The 26,936-nt window shown below is 44.2% G+C and overlaps 1 protein-coding gene and 1 long non-coding RNA gene across 4 annotated transcripts in view; one reads left to right on the top strand and one right to left on the bottom strand.

The window, feature by feature from the left end:
• TMEM74 (transmembrane protein 74) overlaps nucleotides 1-4,564 on the top strand; it is an 82,909-nt gene extending 78,345 nt beyond the window's left edge. For all 3 annotated transcript variants that reach the window (XM_056518632.1, XM_056518633.1, XM_056518634.1), the window contains exon 2: nucleotides 3,474-4,564. In XM_056518632.1, the coding sequence (XP_056374607.1) occupies nucleotides 3,531-4,343 (813 nt within the window). In that variant the 5' untranslated portion in view covers nucleotides 3,474-3,530 and the 3' untranslated portion in view covers nucleotides 4,344-4,564. The remainder of the gene's footprint in view (nucleotides 1-3,473) is intronic.
• LOC130272753 (uncharacterized) lies at nucleotides 1,582-10,432 on the bottom strand. Its single transcript, XR_008843719.1, has 3 exons — nucleotides 10,186-10,432; nucleotides 5,961-6,126; nucleotides 1,582-2,020 (listed from the first exon to the last, which is right to left on the bottom strand). It is a non-coding gene; the product is annotated as an uncharacterized LOC130272753 (long non-coding RNA).
• Nucleotides 10,433-26,936: the final 16,504 nt, after the last annotated feature.

The raw sequence follows: 26,936 nt of genomic DNA, 5'->3' as shown, positions 1-26,936 counted from the left end.
TGTATTTTTTTTTTATTGGAAAAGGGGGGTGATTCAAACTTTTAATAGGGGAGGAGTTAAATGATCTTTATTCACTTTTTTTTTTCACTTTTTTTTTGCAGTGTTATAGGTCCCATAGGGACCTATAACACTGCACACACTGATCTTCTATGTTGATCACTGGTTTCTCATAAGAAACCAGTGATCAACGATTCTGCCGCATGACTGCTCATGCCTGGATCTCAGGCACTGAGCAGTCATTCGGCGATCGGACAGCGAGGAGGCAGGCACGCTGTCCTGTCAGCTGTTCGAGATGCCGCGATTAGCCACGGCTATCCCGAACAGCCCGACTGAGCTAGTCGGGAACTTTCACTTTCACTTTTAGCCGCGCGGCTCAGCTCTGAGCGCGCGGCTAAAGGGTTAATAGCGCGCGGCGCCGCGATCGGCGCTGCGCGCTATTAGAGGCGGGCCCCGGCTTCACTATGACGCCGGGCCCGCCATGATATGACGCGGGGTTACTGTGTAACCCCGCGTTATATCAGAAGAGCAGGACCAAGGACGTACCGGTACGTCCTTGGTCCTTAAGGGGTTAAAGGGGTTCTCCACTGCCTTAACCTACTTTTGGCAGTTAGTTAGTTCTGTGGCTATATGTTGTTAAGGCTTTTTTTCATGTTGCTAACGGTTCTGTATGTGGTGTTTTACTTACCCTTTTTCCAGACCCGGAAGCTGGTTTCTTCATTTGCTTCCTGCCTTGCCTCGACCACTTTGTTTCTTTTCTTCCGCCGCCATCTTGCCATCGGGGCATCACCGTGGAGGGTGGTGTGTTGGAGGCCGGCCTGCCCCTCGCTCCATACGTGCCCGCCTCCTGCGTGATGGAATCCTCTGTCGTCATCAGCGCACCCTTCTTACTTTCAGCTTCTTCTAAGCTGAATGTGGATTGGGCTGCTTTCAGCGAATCAGATGCCGTGATGGGCGCATGCGCAGTTGGTCCTTGCTCCAAAGGATCATCTGCGCATGTGCCATAGTGATGTCAGCATCGGGCCTGATGCGCTGGGGGTTTGTTAACCCTAACATGGCCAGAGCTGAGTTCCGGAGTGCTGGACAGCTCCTGAAGGTTTGCTATGGCAGTGTTTCCCAACCAGGGTGCCTCCAGCTGTTGCAAAACTACAACTCCCAGCATGCCCAGACACCCGAAGGCTGATGACGACAGAGGATTCCGTTGCGCGGGAGGCGGGCACGTACGGAGTGAGGGGCAGGCCGGCCTCCAACACACCACCCTCCACGGTGACGTCCCGATGGCAAGATGGCGGCGGAAGAAAAGCAAAAAAAAGTGGTCGAGGCAAGGCAGGAAGCAAATGAAGGAACCAGCTTCTGGGTCTGGAAAAAAGGTAAGTATAACACCACATACAGAACCGTTAGCAACATGAAAAAAAGCCATAATAACATATAGCCACAGAACTAACTACCAAAAGTAGGTTAAGGCAGTGGAGTTTCCCTTTAAGTACGCTCATGCTTTTACTTTCTATTCTTCTTCTGCTCTGTCTCTTCAAAAAATGTTAATCAAATTGAAACCTTGTCCTGAATTTGCCAGGGAACATCAAGGCTTGAGGTAAATATGCCACTTTTATGTGTTTTTTGAATATGTGCCAAGACCCATTTAGATGGATTTAAGCAGAAAGCATGAAAGAAAAATGCAAGACAGATTTCAGGAAGACGTATAGCTCAGTGTTCATATTGATGTTCTTGGCTCACATCTGTGATAAAAATAGAGCGAGACATTGCTCAACTGTACTGAGCGTCCTGTACGGAGTGAATAAAAGGTGCCCAGCGTCTTGCATATAGAATGGAATATAATGTGAATCGGTACAGAGAGAAATGATGTAATGCTCGTCTGATGTAATGAAGCCATGCTGTCCAAGTATCTGCATGATCGCTGCTCACAGGCTATTTTAGAAAAATGATGTCATGTCATTGTCCTCGGAGGTTATGGAGAATAAAGTGAAGCGCGGAGGGCGGCAGGTGGCGATACACATATCCTTGTCTGAAAAAAATGGACGTTAACAACCCGTTAACAAAACCATTACAAACAGACGGGTTAAACAGCCGTTACAAAATCCCATTACAGTCTATGGGATTTTTATATTACCCGTTTTAACCCGTCACAGCCCGTTATTAATAACGGGTGTTATTTTGTGACGGGAGAGGTAACGGGAGTAATAGTCCACGCACTATTTCTCCCGTTACTTTCTCCCGTCATAAAATAACGTCCTCAGTTTCAGCCTGCACATATATTTTTTTACAGGTGAAATCCACTTAGCTTTATGCACCTTATCATGGGGCTATTACCTTTTCCTGGCTTACTGATTTATTTACTCTGGGCATTTTGTTGTATTTCCCAAATACTTACTTATCTCTGTACCTGTGGCAATGTACACATGAATCTGATGTACCCTGACCAGATCCCCCCCTTCCTGCCCTTGTGGATTTGGAGTTGTATCTCTCATTTTATGTGTTTTTAAGTGTTTGTCTTATTTTTGTGAATTTTGTACTAATAAAGCTTAATGAGTTTTTGATACTTTGGTCTACATACGCTTTTCCTTTTTGAATTAGTTTTTCTTTTTTTTACTTTAGATGAAAATACGTGCCGTCTTAGTACAGCATGCATGTGTACCAACAACCTTGTAGTCAATTTTTATGTCAATGCAGGGAGAATAAAACTATCTAGGTATAATATATATCAGATGTGTTGTTTCTTTAAATCATTATTTATATAAATATGCAAAGAGATGGGCTTCAGGCATGTAGGCAGGAAGTGTCTCACATGCTGTTTTTGCACAGAAGCCTTAGGGTCTATTCACACGGCATAATTTACGCTTGCGGAATTCCACCTCAAATTAAAGCCTATAGACTTCTATGGGATTCTGCACTCCCATTCACACTTCTGAATTTCCGCTTGTGGAATTCTGCTAGCGTAATTACGCAAGGAGAAATTCAGAAGTGTGAATGGGAGTGCGGAATCCCATAGTCTATGGGCTTTAATTTGAGGTGGAATTCCGCAAGCGTAAATTATGCCATGTGAATAGACCCTTAGGCTAGGTTCACACTGTGGAATTTCTGGGCAAAATTTCTGCCGGAGATTTAGCCGGCAGCACTAGGACCACGTGGACTGCATTGCCGTTTCCATAGATATCAATGCATTTCTGAGCAGATCTCCCAAAAGATCTACCCAGAAATGCATTGTCGTCTATGGGGACGGCAATGCAGTTCTTGCGGTCCTAGTGCTGCTGGCTAAATCTCCAGCAGAAATTCTGCCCAGATATTCCGTAGGGTGAACCTAGCCTTAGTTGTCTTTGTCCATCCTTTGTATGTTATTGTGGATGATCAAGTTAATCCATAAACCAAAAATGTATTGTTAAAAAAAAAGATGAACCAAAACTCTGATAACTAGAATATGTGTTAATAGATAATCATTTGTGTTTTCCTTTCTTCAATAGATCTTCAAGAGTCATGGCTAAAGATTTCTATGATTTATAGAGAAATCCATAGCTTGCATGGAGCTTCTTCACATCAACGGTCAACCACAAAGGCTCGACGAGTGCAACAATGTGGACTGGGCCTACAACGGCAAAGACCCCAAAGCCTATTGCTATGAAAACCACTGCGTGACCACTGCCTTGTCACCAGATCAATACGAGTCCATATCCTTGGCGACATCTGACGAAGTCTCCTATCCCAAACTATCCCAAGAAGATCATGGTAAGGAAAGAAGGAAGGTGTGCTGCGTGGAAGAACTGGAGACCTCTTTTACTTATGTTGATGAAAACGTGAACATAGAACACGGGACCCATCCATCATTGAAGAATGGCCACCATGGCCATACGCATCAAAACGCTGACAGGGAAATCCAACAAGATAGCATTCAAGAGGTGTCTATTATGTCCGATGACGAAGCCACCTCTGAAGCTTCCGGGAAGTCTGTAGACTATGGCTTCATCAGTGCCGTAACGTTCCTCATCACCGGGATCCTTCTTGTTATAATTTCATACTTATTCCCGAGAGACACTAGATCAGATCCAGGTTCCATCTCAGCTAGAGAAATGGAAAAAATAGAGAAGAAAAACGCCATTATCGGGGCACATTTGGACAGGTGCGTGATTGCCGGACTCTGCCTTCTCACTCTTGGAGGGGTCGTGTTGTCAGTGTTATTAATGATATCCATGTGGAAAGGTGAAATCTACAGGAGGAAGGCCTTTGCTGCTAAGGACTCTGCTAAACTGTACGGATCCATAAATTTTAACCATTCCAAATCCGGTGGAACTGAAAACACCTTGGTGCAAGAAGAGACCATCGACGTTGTGAATTAATGTTTTTTCCCTTTTCATCTCGATCACTTGTTTCCTTCCAGATGTGGCCAATGATTTTCATTGTCTGTCTGCTAACAAGTTAATGCTGTAAATTCTACATTTGAAACAATTTTCAATTTTTTATCTTAATTTTTTACTTCTTTTTTTTTTTTTTTTTTTGCTTTCCGAGTACAAAAATGCTAGTTGTGTCATATACTGGTCTGTAAAATAAAGCAGTTATGAAGAAAACCTTTCTGATTCTATATGGGGGATAACTCTTATATGAGCTGGGACTTAATAGAAGCATTAAAGGGTTACTCCGGTAAAAAAAAAAAAAAAAAAACATTATACTGATTCGTAAATGACTTCTCTTTAAAAATGTTAATCCTTCCAGTACTTATCAGCTGCTGTATGCTCTAGAGGAAGTTGTGCAGTTCTTTCCAGTCTAACCAGAGTGCTCTCTGCTGACACCTCTGTCCGTGTCAGGAACTGCCTGGAGCAGGAGAGGTTTGCTATGGGAATTTGCTCTTACTCTAGACAGTTCCTGACACGGACAGAGATGGCAGCAGAGAGCACTGTGGTCAGACTGGAAAGAACTACACAACTTCCTCTGTAGTATATAGCTGCTGATAAGTACTGGAAGGATTAAAATTTTTATATAGAAGTAATTTACAAATCTGTTTCACTTTCTGGCACCAGTTGACTTGAAAACATTTGTTTTCTAACGGAGTACCCCTTTAAGAAGTTGCCATTCAGTGTTTCACAATCAGTGTGGCTCCAGCTGTTGCAAAACTACAACTAGAACATGCTGGGGGTTGTTATTTTGCAACAGCTGGAGGCACACTGGTTGTGAAACAATGTTCTAGCCAATGCTTTTCAGTGGCCTTCATTTTGGTGGAGTCTGGACATTCATATATTACACATGTGGCCATTCATCTGAATGGCTGCAATCTAAGCTCCTACAGTGGAAATATTCGGCTGATGGCAAATACCCCGAGAACAATCAAAAGGGGATTTCGGGAGCCATTGTCAGAGCAGTCTAATATTAACAGGGTTATCTGTCATGAGACATCTTCTTTTAGACTAGGGCTAAAGGTTACTTTGGCCGTGACAAGTTTTCTGACCAAAGATCATAGTGTTGCCTGCTAATGATAGTAAAAGTGGTCCCAACACAATGCGCAAGTTGCTACGACTCCCGAAATTAAAATCTATGACAGGTGGGTGGATGCAACTTGCATGTCAAAACATGAACACATTTACCTTTTTTTTTCTAGCTGCGCTGTAGGCAGGGAAACCACGATCTTTGGCTGTTTTGTGGCCAAGGTAGTCACATAACTCTGGCAATAAATGAAATATAGGCCCATAACAATGTCAGAAAATGTTCTCGATGTGAAGTTGTTCTACATTTTCTGTCACTATACCAGCACCCATCTTTTTGGAGCTGTGGAAAAAAAAGTTTTTCTCTGTGCACAATAATCTGTATCGTTTTGGGGTTCATATTCCATTTTTGGAAAGGTGAAATGAGCAAAAACTGGTAATACTGGCCTTCTTTTTTTTAAACCATTTGAGAAAAAGGTCAATGGAACTGACTACTGTATTATGTAGTTATGGCAAAAAAAGGAAATCTTATCTGCTCACCCCTCCAAATGGTAAATCCAGGACCGAGCCGGCTAGATGCACAGGACATTGCAGCCGATTGCAGGAAACTCCCGAGGGAGTAAAATCCCAGCTTCTTCCATACAACGTATTCGATTTTTCCCAACATTCTTAAAATTGCAAGGTAGACTAATAAAAATGTACAGACCTAGAAAAGAAAGGTTAATACTGAACCACAGGGTGTTTGGCATCTGCCAGAGAAAACCAAGATTGGCAAATTCGCCACTGGCACCCTGTGCTCTTCACAGATGAAAGCAGGTTCACACAGAGCACATGTGACAGACATGACAGAGTCTGGAGATGCCGTGGAGAACGTTCTGCTGCCTGCAACATCCTCCAGCATGACCGGTTTGGCGGTAGGTGAGCAATGGTGTGGGGTGGCATTTCTTTGGGGGGCCGCACAGCCCTCCATGGGGTTGCCAGAGGTAGCCTGACTGCCATTAGGTACTGAGATGAGATCCTCAGACCCCTTGTGAGACCATATGCTGGTGCGGTTGTCCCTGGGTTCCTACTAATGCAAGACAATGATAGCCCTCATGTGGCTGGAGTGTGTCAGCAGTTCCTACAAGAGGAAGGCAGTGATGCTATGGACTGGCCGCCCGTTCCCCAGAACTGAATCCGATTGAGCACATCTGGGACATCATGTCTTGCTCCATCCACCAACGCCACGCTGCACCACAGACTGTCCAGGAGTTGGCGGATGCTTTAGTCCAGGTCTGGGAGGACATCCCTCAGGAGACCATCCACCACCTCATCAGGAGCATGCCCAGGAATTGTAGGGAGGCTATACGGGCACGTGGAGGCCACACACACTACTGAGCCTCATTTTGACTTGTTTTAAGGACATTACATAAAGTTGGATCAGCCTGTAGTATGGTTTTCCACTGTGATTTTGAGTGTGACTCCATATCCAGACCTCCATGGGTTGATAAATATGATTTCCATTGATAATTTTTGTGTGATTTTGTTGTCAGCACATTCAACTATGTAAAGACAAAAGTATTTCATACAATTAGTTCATTCAGATCTAGGATGTTCTCTTAGTGTTCCCTTTATTTTTTTGAGCAGTGTATAAAGGCCTATGCAATTTGCTGATACCTCCTTATATTATTTTGTTACCAGACTAACCATATCCTTCACATTTTGATGATGTCCCAACTCTCTTTGGCCTCCAAAATGTGTGTAGGCACCACGATCATGGTGCATAATGTAACTACCCTATACAGAAGCGTCACAGAATTACTGCATATGCAATATATCACTTTAAAGAGGACCTGAGTTTTTTATATGATTTTATAGCTCCTTTTTATTTAAGCATCAGATGGGAAGGAACTTTTGCAAAATACCTAGTGAATGCCAAGCTGAGAGGGTGAGATTAGGATGTTGAATGGGTGGGAATAAAGTTCCTGCCTATGCGACTCTTCGGTGAAAAGTACAGTTAGTCAGCCAAATAGTAAAATCCCTATGTCTCGTGTGTAGCAAAAAAGTTAAGACACTACTGGAATCAGATCAGGGGTTATGTGTTCTGGAGAGCACATTGGTGGGGGGGGGGGGGGGGGATATAAAAAAAAAAAATACTGTAATTTCTGTTCCAACAATATTAATTGCACAGTTTTTTTTCTCCTCACATTTTCAAAGGTTCTTGTGCTGCTTTGGCGCAAAACTTTAGACATGAAGAGTTTTAAATATGACAATGTGTCAAGAGTTTTAATCCATTTAGCACACCACTAAGAATTCTGGGAAGAAGAATATAAAGCAGCTCATTAATATGCCAGTACCAGCTCATTAACCAGGATCGGTGGAATATTAATAAGCTGCTTTGCCTACTCTGTTTGAATTAGGGCACCAGAGAATATAAAATGGTAAAAACTGATTTTTTGGGGGATTGACAAAAGGTCCTCTTTAAAGGGGTACTCCAGTGGAATATTTTTTTTTAATCAACTGGTGCTAGAAGGTTAAATAGATTTGTAAATTACTTCTATTAAAAAATCTTAATCCTTCCAGTACTTATTAGCTGCTGAATACTACAACATGTATTTTCTTTTTTGAACACAGAGCTCTCTGCTGACATCATGACCACAGTGCTCTCTGCTGACATCTCTGTCCAGTTTAGGAACTGTCCAGAGCAGCATATGTTTGCTATGGGGATTTTCTCCTACTCTGGACAGTTCCTAAAATGGACAGAGATGTCAGCAGAGAGCACTGTGGTCATGATATCAGCAGAGAAAAGAAAATAATTTCCCCTGTAGTATTCTGCAGCTAATAAGTACTGGAAGGATTAAGATTTTTTAATAGAAGTAATTTACAAATCTGTTTAACTTTCTGGCACCAGTTGATTTAAAAAAAAAAAAGTTTTCTACCGGAGTACCCCTTTAAATTTAAACCAGATTTTAATAATTTTTTCCCATTTATTTTAGTTATAGATTGTTATTCTTTCTATTTTCTGCACATGATTGCAGGTGTATCCATCTCTCCTGATCTATTGCTTTTTAGCAGGTCAAAGATTTGCCGCAAAAACCACATGGAAAATAAAAAGAACCCGAGGAGAAGACTCATTGGCCCTTATTTACTATTGTAAACCCGACACGTGTTGTTGGGTAGTGAGACAGAAATGTTGTCTGCGTCAGAATTTGTGCCAGAATTGGAAAAAACTCAACCAACTCTCCATTTTACTGAGAAAATCCGAAAAAGGGCCATGGTGAAAAATCCCAACATATTTACTAAGGTTTCCACAGAAAATGTGGTGGATTTGAGCTGAGGAAAACCCGACAGATCAGAACATGTGTAAAAAAAGCAAAAAGTAGGGAAACAGTAAATACCGTGGAAAAATATCTGTAGGGAAAAAAACACAAACAAAACTCCACTATTAGTAAATCAGGGCCATTATATTCAATGGGGGAGATTTATCAAAACCTGTCCAAAGTTGCTGAGTTGCCCATAGCAACCAATCAGATCGCTTCTTTCATTTTTATGAGGCCTTTTCAAAAATGAAAGAACTCAGCAACTTTTTCTCTGGCCGTTTTGACAAATCTCCCCCATTGACTTCTATGAGAGAGTGTTGTGGGCATGCTCTGTGACCGGTGCAAAAAGTCAATGAACAGGAAAGGGGAAGAAGTGAGCTGAGACCATCAACCTTAGTAGTTTTAACTTGTATTGTAATCCTGCCTATTAGAGATGAGCGAACTTACAGTAAATTCGATTTGTCACGAACTTCTCGGTTCGGCAGTTGATGACTTTTCCTGCATAAATTAGTTCAGCCTTAAGGTGCTCCCGTGGGCTGGAAAAGGTGGATACAGTCCTAGGAAAGAGTCTCCTAGGACTGTATCCACATTTTCCAGTCCACCGGAGCACCTGAAAGCTGAACTAAGTTATGCAGGATAAGTCATCAACTGCCGAGCCGAGAAGTTCGTGACGAATCGAATTTACTGTAAGTTCGCTCATCTCTACTGCCTATAATTATTATGAGATGACTACAGAGAAGTGATCTCTATGGAGCAGAGACGGGCACCAGTGTTTAATGATACAACTTAGGAATATTTAAAATATAAGTTACTTGGGAAAAAAAACATCAACCAAAAGTAAAAAAAAAACAGGTTTATAACAAAATTCCTGTTAAAGGAGGTTACCCAGGATTAGAAATAACCTAGCTGATTTCTTCCAAAATCAGCATCACCCCTGTCCTCAGGTTGTGTGTGGTATTGCAGCTCAGTTGCACTGACGTCAATAAAGCCAAGTTTTAATACCACACACGACCTGAGGACAGGGGTGGTGCTGTTTTTGAAAGAAATTAGCTCGGTGTTTCTTTTTCCTGAAAAACATATTTTTGTAAATAATTCAATATTATCATTATTCCAATGCTATGGAGACAAGATTCAAACTATAAACATACAGCAACCTTTATTTAGATCTCAGAATTTTATGAACCCTGCCCACCATCCTGCCCTCCATCCTGCCCATCATCCTGCCCATCATCCTGCCCACCATCCTGCCCACCATCCTGCCCACCATCCTGCCCACCATCCTGCCCACTATCCTGCCCACCATCCTGCCCACCATCCTGCCCACCATCCTGCCCACTATCCTGCCCACCATCCTGCCCACCATCCAGGCTGTGCTCAGAGTATCACATCAGATGATGGCGCTCTTGGGGTTGCATCACAGTAGAAACCAATAACGTTGCTGTGTCTGGGACGATCATTACAATTACCTGTCACGATATGATCACCGGCCTTATGTATTTGTCAGACAATTTCTTCCACCCGTCAAACTTCGGAAAGAACTGGCATCTCAGCACTTTTCATACATGCTCAGATGATGAATGTAAGGATTATGCGTAGTATTGCCATGGTTACCCTATCATCATGTCACATGCCTCCACTCATTTGTAAGGCATTGCATAAAGCCATTCTTATGAGATGAACGAGTAGGAAGGTTTATCATATAAATGCACAATATTCCAAGGCTATGTATTATCTGTGCAGAACCTGCTGTATGAATGTGTCATCGTGGCAGAACATAGAAAATAGAAATAAAGAACTGGAGCAAATTCTGTTTTTTTTTCTAGTAATAAGAGGATTAGTTTTCAATAACGCAACGGTCACTGTCAGGGATCTCGCTCCGGCCGGGGCACCTCATTGTTTTCCAAACAGTGTGCCTCCAGCTGTTGCACGACTGCAACTCCCAGCATGCCCGGACAGCCAAAGGCTGTCCGGGCATGCTAGGAGTTGTAGTCTTGCAACAGCTGGAGGCACCTGGGTTGGGAAACACTGGTCTACCTTATAATTTTAAGAATTTTGGAACAAAACTAATACATTTAATGGATGAATCTGGTGTCCGGTGTGCTAGGATTTTATTCCCTCTGGAGTTTCCTGTTATTTTTTATGTTGTTACTGTTAGTTTACCAGATACTGTAGTTAGTAACTATAACTAGGGATCGACCGATTATCGGTATGGCCGATATTATCGGCCGATAATCACGATTTTGGGCATTATCGGTATCGGCAATTACCTTGCCGATAAGCAGATAATGCCCCGCCCCCCAGCACCGCCCCCACCACAACCGCGACCGCCCCCCCCCCCCCCCCGACCCGCCGCACCGCGACTGCCCCCCGACCCACCGCACCGCGTCACACCCCCTACCGTAGTGCTGGGCGGTATACCGGTATGGATTTTTGCCCATACCGCTATACCGGTCGGGCCCCTCCCCCACCCTCCGAGTCAATAAAAAAAAATTAAACTTACCCATAATGGGGGTGGTCCGGGCCATCCATCCTTGCTGTAGTGTCCGGGGGCATTCCGGGTGAAGAGTGAACCGGTCCGGGCTGTCCTTCTTCTCTCACGGTCTTCTTCTCCACTCCGGGCAGGCTCCGGCCTAGTACGCTGCATAGACGCCGCTACGCCGTGACGTCAGGTGCGTTGCTGCGCACGGGCGTCACTGCGCAGCGGCGTCTATGCAGCGTACTAGGCCGGAGCCCGCCCGGAGTGGAGAAGAGGACCGCTGGAGAAGAAGGACAGCCCGGACGGTTCACCCTCCACCCGGAACGCCCCCGGACACTACTGGAACGATGGATGGCCCGGACCACCCTGACAGGTAGGGGGAGAGAAGCGGGTGGTGGCGGCGGCGGCCTATGGCACCGCAAAAGCCACTGCAGTGCATTGATTTAAAGCGCCCGCTTTAAATCAATGCTCTGCAGCGGTGTCGAGGGGGGATAAATAGCCGATAATTTATACCGGAATATCGGTATAAGTTATCGGCTATCGGCCCTAACCTCCACCGATTATCGGTATCGGCCCTAAAAAACTGATATCGGTCGATCCCTAACTATAACCATTGTCATAAAGCACACAGTGGCATAATATTTAACAATATGTAAAATTTGTATGAAATAATGATGAATAATGTCACAGCTTTCCTGCCGTATGTAAAGCCATAGACTGTTACAGGACATTTGTAGTTTTCAAGTAATACACTATTGCACTTTTCCTTTGTAAATTACTTTAAAGGGGTACGCCGGAGAAAAACTATATTTTTTTTTTTAAATCAACTGGTGCCAGAAAGTTAAGCACATTTGTAAATTGCTTCTATTTAAAAATCTTAATCCTTCCAGTACTTATCATCTGCTGTATGTTCCACAGGAAGTTGGAATTATTTTCTGTCGGACCACAGTGCTCTTTGCTGACACCTTTGTCTGTCTCAGGAACTGTCCAGAGCAGGAGAGGTTTACTATGGGGATTTGCTCCTGTTCTGGACAGTTCCTAAAATGGAGAGAGGTGTCAGCAGAGAGCACTGTGGTCACACAGAAAAGAACTACTCAACTTCCTGTGAAACATACAGCAGCTGATAAGTATTGGAAGGATTAAGATTCATAAATATAAAGTAATTTACAAATCTTTTTAACTTTCTGACACCAGTTGATTTGAAAAAAAAAAAAAATAATGTTTTCCACCGGAGTACCCCTTTAAGATTATGTTCACACACTGCATTTTGCTCAGTATTTTTTAACCAAAACCAGGAGTAGAACTGACACAAAGAAAACAGTGCAAATCTTTTCTTTTTTTTTCTGTGTTTGTTCCACTCCTGGGTTTGGTTTAAAAAACTGTGTAAACTCAGCCCATATACATATACCGTATATACTCGAGTATAAGCCGACCCTAATATAAGCCGAGGCCCCAAATTTAACCCCAAAAACCCCGGAAAAGTCATTAACTCGACTATAAGCCTAGGGTGGGAAATACATCATTCCCCCCTGTCATCATCCAGACCCCCGTCATTAACACCCTCATCATCATCACCCTGTCATCATCCCCCCCTTCATTATCACCCTGTCATCATCCCCCCTTCATCATCACTGCCTGTTATCATCCCCCCTTCATCATTACCCTGTCATCTTCCCCCCTTCTTCATCCCCCTTCATCACCCCCCCTGTCATCATCCAGACCCCCGTCATCATCCAGACCCCGTCATTAACACCCTCATCATCATCACCCTGTCATCATCCCCCCCCTTCATTATCACCCTGTCATCATCCCCCCTTCATCATCACCGCCTGTTATCATCCCCCTTCATCATTACCCTGTCATCTTCCCCCCCTTTATCATCCCCCCTTCATCATCACCGCCTGTCATCATCTCCCCCCTTAATCATCACCCTGTCATCATCCCCCCTTCATCATCCCCCTTCATCTTCACCGCCTGTCATCATTACCCTGTCATCATCCCGCACCCCCCCTTCATCATCACCGCCTGTCATCATCCCCCTGTCATCATCCCACACACCCCTTCATCATCACCACCTGTCATCATCCCCCTGTCATCATCCCCCCCCTGTCATCATCCCCCCCTTCATCATCCCCGCCTGTCATCATCCCCCCGTCATCATCCCTCCCTTCATCATCATCCCTTCATCATCACCACCTGTCATCATCCCCCTGTCATCATCCCACACCCTCCTTCATCATCATCACCTGTCATCCATCCCCCCCCCCCCCTTCATCATCACCGGTTGTCAATGTCTGATTTAACTTTAACAGTGGTCTTCAACCTGCGGACCTCCAGATGTTCCAAAAGCTGTCAGGGCATGCTGGGAGTTGTAGTTTTGAAACATCTGGAGGTCCGTAGGTTGAAGACCACTGCAGCCTTCGTTATCATCCAGACCCCCCCCCCCCCCACCCCCTTTAGTTTTGTACTCACCTCTGCTCGGCGGGAAGGATGGGTGAGCTGGTCCGGGCCGTCTGTGCTGCAGGGACCGTCCGGTGGGGAGGGATAGTCGTTCCGGGCTGTCCATCTTCACCGGGGGGCCCCTTCTCCGCGCTTCGGGCCCAGAATAGTGACATTGCCTTGACGACGACGCACAGGGATATTGCTTATGAACGTCCCTGTGCGTCGTCTTCGAGGCAACGTCACTATTCTGGACCCGAAGCGCGGAGAAGGGGCCCCCCGGTGAAGATGGACAGCCCGGAACGACTATCCCTCCCCACCGGACGGTCCCTGCAGCACAGATGGCCAGGACGAGCTCACCCTTCCTTCCCACCGAGCGGAGGTGAGTACAAAACAAAAGGGGGGGGGTCTGGATGATGACGAAGGCCGCAGTGGTCTTCAACCTGCGGACCTCCAGATGTTTCAAAACTAAAACTCCCAGCATGCCCGGACAGCCGATGGCTATCCGGGCTTGCTGGGAGTTGTAGTTTTGAAATAACTGGAGGTCCGCAGGTTGAAGACCACTGAGGGCGGAGAGTTCACTCGAGTATAAGCCGAGGGGGGTGTTTGCAGCACGAAAAATCGTGCTGAAAAACTCGGCTTATACTCGAGTATATACGGTAGTCGTATACAAGGAAAAGTGCAAGTTTTTTTTTTATTGTTATTTATTTATTTATTTGTGAACAACCATGAGAAGAAGTGAATGGCTTTCTTTAATGCTCCGCAAATGCAAAATCACTTTACTGAAAAACACTTAGTAAAAGGAATGGCAATGAAAAGTCCCTAAACCTGAAGCTAGCTGATCATAGAGCACTCTGCTTCAGTTCAGTATTTTTTTGTAAAGCTGTGTAAATGCTGTCAGGACTTGTACACTGTTCAAAAAAATGAAGGGAACATTTAAAAAACACAATGTAACTCCAAGTGAAATTACACTGTCACACTGATTGACAATCAATTTCACATGCTGTTCTGCAAATGGAACAGACAACAGGTGGAAATTATAGGCAATTAGCAAGACACCCTCAATGAAGGAGTGGTTCTGCAGGTGGTGACCACAGACCAGTCCTCAGTTCCTATGCTTCCTGGCTGATGTTTTGGTTGTTACACTCTGCACTCCGGCCGCAAGCACCGGGCCGGGAGCGCAGAATCCCTGTATCCCCGTCTCTCGGCGGGGCCGGGATTCGCATCGCGGGACGCGCCCGCATGCGGGTCCCGGCCCGCGCTCCTGCTACTTCCTCTCAGCCTCGGTGCGCGTGGCCCCATCCCTTAGAGCGCGCCCTCGCCAGTGCTTTGAGATTTAAAGGGCCAGTGTGCCCATAATTAGTAATGCACCTGAACAGCACATTATAAATTGTTGCACCTCCCACACACCCCTGCCGGATCTTCAGTGCTCTTTGCCTAAGAGAAAGAGTTCCCATAGCCTGTTTTTGCCATGCCCATGTTCCAGACCTTCCTGCTACATTTACTGACTCCGAACCTTTGCCGCCTGCCTTGACCTTCTGCTACGTTGACTACGCCTCTGCCTCATCCTCCTGTACCTCGCCTTGCCCAGTTACCTGTGTGGTCGTGCCGTGTCGGGGGTAGCGACCTGGGTGTCGCCTGCCGCTGCAAATCCATCCTGCTTTGCGGCGGGCTCTGGTGAAGACCAGCGGCACCTTAGACTCCGCTCCCCGATACGGTTCGAGTCATCAACCAGACAGGGGAAGGATCCACATCCAGTTCGTGACAGCCCCACATACAGGTGCGTAACATTGGTCACTTTTGAATGCTAGCAGGGCTTTAACTCTAGTGGTAGCATGAGACATAGTCTATAACCCACACAAGTGGCTCAGGTAGTGCAGCTCATCCAGGATGGCACATCAATGCGAGCTGTGGCAAGAAGGTTTGCTGTGTCTGTCAGCGTAGTGTCCAGAACATGGAGGCGCTACCAGGAGACAGGCCAGTACATCAGGAGACGTGGAGGAGGCCATAGGAGGGCAACAACCCAGCAGCAGGACCGCTACCTCCGCCTTTGTGCAAGGAGGAGCAGGAGGAGCACTGCCAGAGCCCTGCAAAATGACCTCCAGCAGGCAACAAATGTGCATGTGTCCACTTAAACAGTCAGAAACAGACTCCATGAGGGTGGTATGTGGGCCCGACGTCACAGCTGGGGGTTGTGCTTACAGTCCAACACCCTGCAGGACGTTTGGCATTTGCAGAGAACACCAAGATTGGCAAATTTACCACTGGTGCCCTGTGCTCTTCACAGATGAAAGCAGGTTCACACTGAGCACATGTGACAGACGTGACAAAGTCTGGAGACGCCATGGAGGTTCTGCTGCCTCCAACATCCTCCAGCATGACAGCTTTGGTGGTGGGTCAGAAATGGTGTGGGGTGGTATTTCTTTGGGGGGCAGCCCTCCATGGGCTTGCCAGAGGTAGCCTGACTGCCAATAGGTACCGAGATGAGATCCTCAGACCCCTTGTGAGACCATATGCTGGTGCGGTTGGCCCTGGGTTCCTCCTAATGCAAGACAATGCTAGACCTCATGTGGCTGGAGTGTGTCAGCAGTTCCTGCTGATGAAGCGCTTATGCGCGAAACACGTCGCATACTGGGAATAAATGTTATGTTGTCCTGAAAATTGCCTGGTCCCTCAGCACCTGAGTTCCACCCTTCCTTGGAGGTGATTGTTTTTTCCCTGCAAGAGGAAGGCTTTGATGATATGGACTGGCCTGCTTTTCCCCTGACCTGAATCCAATTGAGCACATCTGGGACATTATGTGTGATGAGCCACGATGAATGGCGGGATAATTTGGTGCAGCGGTGTTGGTGGATGGGGCAGATGGTATTAACCCCAGGGGCAAGATGTTATTAACCCCTAATGTTCGTGAGTGATTTTTGGATATCTGGAACCACCCAAATGATATCTCCGCTATCCCAATGGCTAGGCAGTGAAATGAGAGTCCATGACCAGTTTATGGTTTAACAGAGGATTTACTGAGGTCAGACAGTTGTTATAGTCTGTACAGCTCGGCCAGAATCCCAGAGAGGTGGCCAGGAACACAGAAGGACCTCACAGTTTGCTAGGACCAATTATACTTATAATGGACTTTAGGTATTGACTTTAGGCTTGACTGGACTGTAGGTAGCAACAGCAGACATGACTTACTGGAGGTGAAGGTAGATTTGAGGCCTTCCAGGTAACTGGACACTAGCACAGAGACTTCTGGTCTTGACTGTACCCCAGTAGGAGGAGCGCCAAAAGAGAAGAGAGGAGAAGAGAGCGATTGCAGCACCTCCCTTCCTTATAAAGGGGGGTTGAACTAGAAGCCCATAGGTCAAGCTGCGGGTCATGTGTTAAGCTGGTGACTCTCTGGGTAACATAAACATAACATGTGACATCTCAAAGGTCCTTTAGACAATTACATTAGTTCTCCATACTGTCTATACATTAGCATACCGAATATATGCCTATTACAATAAATAAAATTGTACTAACAGCAGGGGAGACACTGCAGGAGAGCCCCCAGGTCACTGAGGGACTCAACCTGACAGGGCCTAAGTGTAGTACAGGACTATGTTCTGTATTGGGACATTACACATGTCTCACTCCATCCACTCACATGCACCACAGACTGTCCAGGAGTTGGTGGATGCTTTAGTCCAGGTCTGGAAGGACATCCCTCAGGAGATCACCTTATCAGGAGCATGCCCAGGCATTGTAGGGAGGTCATATGGGCACGTGGAGGCCACACACACTACTGAGCCTCATTTTGACTTGTTTTAAAGGGTTAGTCCGCTCCCCAGCATCTGGAACATTGAGTTCCTGAACGCTGTGTGCAGTCTTCCGTGTTCACGCCCACCCCCTTGTGATGTCCTACCCCGTCATGTGATGTCATGTACCGCCCCCTTAATGCAAGTCTAAGGGAGGGGGTGTGATGGCCGTCATGCCCCCTTCCCATAGACTTTCATTGAGGGGGCGGGCGTGAACACAGAAGCCCACACACTGCATTCAGGAACAAATTTTGGAGACCAAAAAGAGTTAAGACATCATCAAAATGTGAAGGATGTTATTAGTTTGGTAACAAAAGAATATAGGGAGGTATCAGCAAGTTGCTGATACACTGCTCAAAAAATAAAGGGATCACTAAGATAATACATCCTAGATATGAATGAACTAATCATGTGAAATACTTTCGTCTTTACATAGTTGAATGTGCTGACAACAAAATCACACAAATTATCAATGGAAATTAGTTCATTCATTCAGATCTAGGATGTTCTCTTAGTGTTCCCTTTATTTTTTTGAGCAGTGTATAAAGGCCTATGCAAATTGCTGATACCTCCCTATATTCTTTTGTCACCAAACTAATCACATCCTTCACATTTTGATGATATATATATATATATATATATATATATATATATATATATACACATACAACAATATTAATTACACTTTTTTTTCTCTCCCCACATTTTCAAAGGTTCTTGTGCTGCTTTGGCATGAAACTTTTGACGTGAAGAGTTTTAATCCATTTAGCACTCCATTAAGAATTCTGTGAAGAAGAATATAAAGCAGCTCATTAATATGCCAGGACCAGCTCATTAACCATAGTTAGTATGGTTGAAAAAAGACATACGTCCATCAAGTCCAACCAGGGGATTGAAGTGAAGGGTGTAAGGGGAGAAGGGGAAGGGATGTAGTTTTATAATTCTGCATAAGCATTAATGTTATTTTGTTCCAGGAATGTATCTAACCCTGTTTTAAAGCTGTTAATTGTTCCTGCTGTGACCAGTTCCTGAGGTAGACTGTTCCATAAATTCACAGTTCTTATGGTAAAGAAGGCGTGTCGCCCCTTTAGACTAAACCTTTTCTTGTCTAGACGGAGGGAGTGCCCCCTCGTCCTTTGGGGGGGTTTAACCTGGAACAGTTTTTCTCCATATTTTTTGTATGGGCCATTTATATACTTATATACATTTATCATATTCCCCCTTAAACGTCTCTTCTCAAGACTAAACAATTGTAACTCCTTTAATCGCTCCTCACAGCTAAGATGTTCCATGCCCCATATTAGTTTAGTCGCATGTCTCTGCACCCTTTCCAACTCCGCAGTGTCCCTTTTATGGACAGGCGACCAAAACAGAACAGCATATTCCAGGTGAGGCCGTACCAATGCTTTATAAAGGGGGAGTATTATGTCCCTGTCCCTTGAGTCCATGCCTCTTTTTATACATGACAATATCCTGCTGGCTTTGGAAGCAGCAGCCTGACATTGCATGCTATTCTGTAGTCTGTGATCTACAAGTACACCCAGATCCTTCTCTACCAGTGACTCTGCCAGTTTAATCCCCCTAAGACATACGACGCATGCATGTTCTTAGTACCCAGATGCATAACTTTACATTTATCCTCATTTGCCAAGTGGATGCCCAGACACTTAGTCTATCCAAGTCATCCTGTAACTTATGCACATCCTCTATAGACTGTACCGTGCTACAAAGCTTAGTGTCATCTGCAAAGATAGAAACAGAGCTGTTAATGCCATCCTCTATATCATTGATAAATAAATTAAACAACAGCGGGCCCAGTACTGAACCTTGGGGTACACCACTAATTACCGGGGACCAATCAGAGTACGAATCATTGACCACCACTCTCTGGGTACGATCCATGAGCCAGTGTTCAATCCAGTTACAAACTAAAGTTTCCAAACCCAAAGACCTTAACTTACCTGTCAGACGTCTATGAGGGACAGTATCAAACGCTTTAGCAAAATCCAGAAACACTATATCCACAGCCATTCCTCTGTCAAGGCTTCTACTCACCTCTTCATAAAAGCAAATTAGATTGGTTTGACAACTTCTATCCTTAGTAAACCCATGCTGGCTATCACTTATAATACTATTATCCCCTATGTATTCCTGTATGTAATCCCGTATAAGTCCTTCAAACAATTTACCCACAATGCACGTTAAACTTACCGGTCTATAATTGCCTTGCGAAGACCTAGAGCCCCTCTTGAAGATTGGCACCACATTCGCCTTGCGCCAGTCCCTTGGCACAATACCAGACACCAGAGAATCTCTAAATATCATGAACAAGGGTACAGATATTACTGAACTTACCTCTCTAAGACCTCTTGGGTGTAGTACATCCGGTCTTGGAGATTTGCTTACATTTACTTTACTTTAGACTTGTGCACTAGAAAAATTTTCGTTTAATTTCGTTTCGTTTTTTCGTTTTGGAAAAAAATTTCGGTTCGGCAATATTTTCGGGTATTCGTGTTGTTTTTTTCGGATACATTCGGTATTCGGGTACATTCGGTAAATCTTTTTAGTCTTTTTTTGGACTTTAGCGATCCTAATAAATAATGGAGATACCTTTTTTATTAAAATTTCGCAGGGTATCATAAAAAAATCATAATAAAAAAGATACAGTGGTGATGAAAAAAATTGTATCTAATGAAATGTATCTTTTTTATTATGAAATGTTTATTCATTTTTAAACAGGGATCAATTTATGTGAGCGGGTAAAGCACTAAAAATGTAGCCGACAATAATGAAAATGTAGTGTGTGCGTGTTTTTCACTTTTTTTTTTAAACATTTTTTAGGTAGTACTACTACTCCCAGCATGGAACACACTCTTCCATGATGGGAGTAGTAGTTACCTGTACTAATTGACAGATTGCAGGGGTCCCTTGCGATCCTCTTGTATAATGTATAGATGCGCCGGCTGCTCTTCTATGGTCCCCTGCACTCACGTATATGTACACATATTCATATTTCCCGCAGAGCTGTGATTGGCCAGATGGTTCCAGCCAATCACAGCTCTCTGTGAGAAATAGGAATATGTGTATATATACGGCCGTGCAGGGGACCATAGGAGAGCGGCCGCCGCTTTCATACATTATACTGGAGGATCGCAGCGGCTGTCAGGAGTGATACCCACAGTGATCTTTCCTTTACTACAAGTACTAATACTCCCAACATGGAGCACACTCTGCTCCATGCTGGGAACTGTAGTACCTGTATTAATAGACAGATTGCAGCGGGTGTCAGAAGTTACACTCGCTGCCATATGTCTATTAATGCAGGTACTACAGCTCCCAGCATGGAGCAGAGTGTGCTCCATGTTGGGAGTATTAGTACCTGCAGTAAGGGACAGATCCCAGGGATGTCACTCCTCCTGACACCCGCTGCGATCCTCCTGATGTGAATGTCGGGATCAGCTGTTCTCAGGGCTACAGAGCCAGGAGAACAGCTGACGCTGAGCCGTAGGTATACATCGTATATCTACTGCCCAGCAAGAACTTACAGTGAGCTTGCAATGTGTATACAGTATACACATTGCTGGCTCACTTAACCCCTTGCTGAGCTGTGCGCTATGCGCAAGCCCAGCAAGGGAAGAGTTAACTTACACTGCTGGACAGTGTAGGTTAACCCTTTGGGCAGTATACACTATATACAGCTATCTATAGATAGCTGTATACAGTGTATACAGAAGAGGAAGTCCAGCTTACTTCCCTCGAGTCCCGGGCCGGGTTCGTGTAGCTCCGCCCCCTAGTGGTGACGTCATTAGGGGGCGGAGCTACAGAAGGGAACAAGGCTAGTTTATCTGAAGCTCTGTTCACATTGTACGTTTTGTATAATGTGAACAGACCCTTCTGGCAGTGTCTACCCAGACAGGGAGACTCCAGCTGTTGCTAAACTACAACTCCCAGCATGCCCAGACAGCCAAAGGCTGTCTGGGCATGCTGGGAGTTGTAGTTTTGCACCAATTGGTGGCTCCCTGTTTGGGTAGACATTGCATCATGGGTGCTCTCCCCAGCGGACAGCGCCAAAAATGTCATAACCAATTTTTTGTGTTTTTTTTTCTTCTCGTTTCAGATCCGTGTATGCAGAGGATTACTGCGGATTCGATGGATTACGGCGGATTATTTTTTTTCCCTTTAATAAAATGGTTAACGAGGGCTGTGGGGGAGTGTTTTTTTAAATAAAATAATTTTTCCAATGTGTTGTGTTTTTTTTTTATTTTTATTGAATTTTCAGGGTTAGTAGCGGAAGCTGTCTTATTGACGGAATCCATTACTAGGCCAGGGCTTAGTGCTAGCCCCAAAAACAGCTAGCGCTAACCCCCAATTATTACCCCGGTACCCACCGCCACAGGGGTGCCGGGAAGAGCCGGTACCAACAGGCCCGGAGCGTCAAAAATGGCGCTCCTGGACCTAGGCGGTAACAGGCTGGCGTTATTTAGGCTGGGGAGGGCCAGTAACAATGGTCCTCGCCCACCCTGGTAACGTCAGGCTGTTGCTGTTTGGTTGGTATCTGGCTGAGAATGAAAATACGGGGAACCCTATGCGTTTTTTTTTTTAAATTTTCTTATTTAAATTAAAAAAAAAAACGCATAGGGTTCCCCGTATTTTCATTCTCAGCCAGATACCAACCAAACAGCAACAGCCTGACGTTACCAGGGTGGGCGAGGACCATTGTTACTGGCCCTCCCCAGCCTAAATAACGCCAGCCTGTTACCGCCTAGGTCCAGGAGCGCCATTTTGACGCTCCGGGCCTGTTGGTACCGGCTCTTCCCGGAACCCCTGTGGCGGTGGGTACCGGGGTAATAATTGGGGGTTAGCGCTAGCTGTTTTTGGGGCTAGCACTAAGCCCTGGCCTAGTAATGGATTCCGTCAATAAGACAGCGTCCACTACTAACCTTGAAAATTCAATAAAAAAAAAAAAAACACAACACATTGGAAAAATTATTTTATTTAAAAAAACACTCCCCCACAGCCCTCGTTAACCATTTTATTAAAGGAAAAAATAAATAATCCGCCGTAATCCATCGAATCCGCAGTAATCCTCTGCATACACGGATCTGAAACGAGAAGAAAAAAACACAAAAAATTGGTTATGACATTTTTGCCGCTGTCCGCTGGGGAGAGCACCCATGATGCAATGTCTACCCAAACAGGGAGCCACCAATTGGTGCAAAACTATAACTCCCAGCATGCCCAGACAGCCTTTGGCTGTCTGGGCATGCTGGGAGTTGTAGTTTAGCAACAGCTGGAGTCTCCCTGTCTGGGTAGACACTGCCAGAAGGGTCTGTTCACATTATACATAACGTACAATGTGAACAGAGCTTCAGATTAATTAGCCTTGTTCCCTTCTGTAGCTCCGCCCCTAATGACGTCATTAGGGGGCGGAGCTACACGAACCCCGCCCGGGACTCGAGGGAAGTAAGCTGGACTTCGTCTTCTGTATACACTGTATACAGCTATCTATAGATAGCTGTATATAGTGTATACCGCCCAAAGGGTTAACCTACACTGTCCAGCAGTGTAAGTTAACTCTTCCCTTGCTGGGCTTGCGCATAGCGCACAGCTCAGCAAGGGGTTAAGTGAGCCAGCAATGTGTATACTGTATACACATTGCAAGCTCACTGTAAGTTCTTGCTGGGCAGTAGATATACGATGTATACCTACGGCTCAGCGTCAGCTGTTCTCCCGGCTCTGTAGCCCTGAGAACAGCTGATCCCGACATTCACATCAGGAGGATCGCAGCGGGTGTCAGGAGGAGTGACATCCCTGGGATCTGTCCCTTACTGCAGGTACTAATACTCCCAACATGGAGCACACTCCTCTCCATGCTGGGAGCTGTAGTACCTGCATTAATAGACATATGGCAGCGAGTGTAACTTCTGACACCCGCTGCGATCTGTCTATTAATACAGGTACTACAGTTTCCAGCATGGAGCAGAGTGTACTCCATGTTGGGAGTATTAGTACTTGTAGTAAAGGAAAGATCACTGCGGGTATCACTCCTGACACCCTCTGCGATCCTCCAGTATAATGTATAGATGCGGCGGCCGCTCTCCTATGGTCCCCTGCACGGCCGTATATATACACATATTCCTATTTCTCAAAGAGAGCTGTGATTGGCTGGAACCATCTGGCCAATCACAGCTCTGCGGGAAATATGAATATGTGTACATATACGTGAGTGCAGGGGACCATAGAAGAGCAGCCGCCGCATCTATACATTATACAAGATGATCGCAAGGGACCCCTGCAATCTGTCAATTAGTACAGGTAACTACTACTCCCATCATGGAAGAGTGTGTTCCATGCTGGGAGTAGTAGTACTACCTAAAAAATGTTTTAAAAAAAAGTGAAAAACACGCACACACTACATTTTAATTATTGTCGGCTACATTTTTAGTGCTTTACCCGCTCACATAAATTGATCCCTGTTTAAAAATGAATAAACATTTCATAATAAAAATGATACATTTCATTAGATACAATTTTTTCCATCACCACTGTATCTTTTTTATTATGATTTTTTTATGATACCCTACGAAATTTTTATAAAAAAGGTATCTCCATAATTTTTTAGGATCGCTAAAGTCCAAAAAAAGACTAAAGATTTACCGAATGTACCCGAATACCGAATGTATCCGAAAAATCAAACTATCTATATCCTTTTTATTATATTTGTTATCAGAATGAATTCTTCACGTTCGTTTACAGATAACGAATGTATTCGTTATTTACAGCAGTAGGGTCGGGAAATAACGAATGTATTCGTATTATCGTGGCTATTCGGGAATGTTCAAAATATGTTTTCGTGCATTCGGATCGGTCCGAATGCACGAAAACGGTAAAATTCGTTAATTTAGACATTCGTGCCGAACCGAATTGCACATGTCTACTTTACTTAACTTACCTTGTATCATCTCTACATTAAGCCAGTTCAGTACATTACATGATGTGTTACCAGCACTGACCTGTCCAATGTCAGCTCCTTCTTCCCTAGTATATACAGAACTAAAGAACCCATTCAGTAGCTCCGCCTTCTCTTGATCGCCCGTGACAACCTCCCCATTATCACTATTAAGGGGTCCTACATGCTCTGTCCTTGTTTTTTTTGTATTTATATATCTAAAAAAAATATTTAGGATTAGTTTTGCTTTCTTTGGCCACCTGTCTCTCATTTTGAATTTTTGCTGTTTTTATTACATTTTTACAGATTTTATTAAGCTCCTTGTACTGTTTAAATGTTATAGCTGACAAGTTTTGACAAATCTCTCCCATTGACTTCTATGAGAGAGTGTTGTGGGCATGCTCTGTGACCGGTGCAAAGGTCAAAGAGCAGGAAAGGGGAAGAAGTGAGCTGAGACCATCAACCTTAGTAGTTACATAGTTACATAGTTAGTATGGTTGAAAAAAGACATACGTCCATCAAGTCCAACCAGGGAATTGAAGTGAAGGGTGTAAGGGGATAAGGGGCAGGGATGTAGTTTTAAAATTCTGCATAAGCATTAATGTTATTTTGTTCCAGGAATGTATCTAACCCTGTTTTAAAGCTGTTAATTGTTCCTGCTGTGACCAGTTCCTGAGGTAGACCGTTCCATAAATTCACAGTCCTCACGGTAAAGAAGGCGTGTCGCCCCTTTAGACTAAACTTTAACTTTGATTGTAATACTGCCTATAATTATTATTTAATGACTACAGAGAAGTGATCTCTATGGAGCAGAAAGCCTTCTATGGGCACCAGTGTTTAACCCCTTAAGGACCAAGCATTTTTCTGTTTTTGCACTTTAGTTTTTTCCTCCTTACCTTTTAAAAATCATAACCCATTCAATCCTCAGTCATTTTACCCAAATATCTATGGTGGAAAAAAAAAAATCATTGTACGACAAAATTGAAGAAAAAACGCCATTTAGTAAATTTGGGGGGCTTTTGTTTCTATGCAGTACATTTTAACTAACACTTTATCTTTAATTAACACTTTATCTTTATTCTGTAGATACATACGATTAAATTGATACCCTAATTATATAGGTTTGATTTTGTCGTACTTCTGAAAAAAAAATCATAATTACATGCATGAAAATGTATACATTTAAAATTGTCCTCTTCTGACCCCAATTACTTTTTTATTTATTTTTTGGGTATGGGGCTATATGAGGGCTCATATTTTGCACTGTTATCTGAAGTTTTTAGCAGTACCATTTTTGTTTTGATCAGACTTTTTGATCACCTGTTTATTAATATTATTTTATGGTATAAAAAGTGACCAAAAATACGCTTGGAATTGACCGTGCGGTTTAATTAACAATATATTTTTATAGTTTGAACATTTACGCACGCGGCCATACCACATATGTTTATTTTTATTGTGTTTATATATATTTTATATGGAGTTTGGGAAAAGGGGGGGTGATTTAAACTTTTAATAAGGGAGGGGTTAATGTGTGTGCTTTTAATCTTTTTTTTAAACTTTTCTTTTTTACACTTTAAGTCCCTTTAGGGGACCTTTAGGAGGAATCATTTGATTCCTCATACAGATCACTGTGGTCCCATAAAACCACATTGATCTGTGTGCTCTGCGATTGATTGCTAAAGCCTGGTCCTGCCAGGCAGGAGTGAAGGAGAGGTAAAGGGTTAATAGCTGCCCGTGGCGATCGCCGGATGTTGGCTATTAACGCCGGCTCCCAGCTACAGGAATCAGCTGGGGGCCAGCTGGTATGACGCGGGCTCGAGTCTGGAGCCTGTGCCATACCCCGTTAAGGGCACATGGAGTATAGACGTCCATGTTCGTTAACAGGTTAATGATAAAACTTAGGAATATTTAAAATATAAGTGAAAATAGAAAATATTAGAAAAAACAGCCACCAAAAGTTAAAACAAAATTCCTGTTAAAGGGGGTTACCCAGAATTAGCAATAACATAGTTCATTTCTTCCAAAAACAGCACCACCCCTGTCCTCAGGTTTTCTGTGGTATTGCAGCTCAGTTGCATTGATATGAATAAAGCCAAGTTTTAATACCACACACGACTTGAGGACAGGGGAGGTGCTGTTTTTGGAAGAAATTAGCTCTGTTTCTTTTTCCTGAAAAACATATTTTTGTAAATAATTCAATATTATGATTATTCCAATGCTATGAAGACAAGATTCAAACTATAAACATACTGCAACCTTTATTTAGATCTCAGAATTTTATGAACCCTGCCCACCATCCTGCCCACCATCCTGCCCACCATCCTGCCCACCATCCTGCCCACCATCCTGCCCACCATCCTGCCCACCACCCTGCCCACCATCCAGGCGGTGCTCAGAGTATCACATCAGATGATGGCGCTCTTGGGGTTGCATCACAGTAGAAACTAATAACGTTGCTGTGTCTGGGACGATCATTACAATTACCTGTCACGATATGATCACCGGCCTTATGTATTTGTCAGACAATTTCTTCCACCCATCAAACTTAGGAAAGAA

Source organism: Hyla sarda, chromosome 5, assembly GCF_029499605.1.
Source record: "Hyla sarda isolate aHylSar1 chromosome 5, aHylSar1.hap1, whole genome shotgun sequence".
Lineage (NCBI taxonomy): Eukaryota > Metazoa > Chordata > Amphibia > Anura > Hylidae > Hyla > Hyla sarda.
This window is presented reverse-complemented; position numbering and strand designations above follow the sequence as displayed.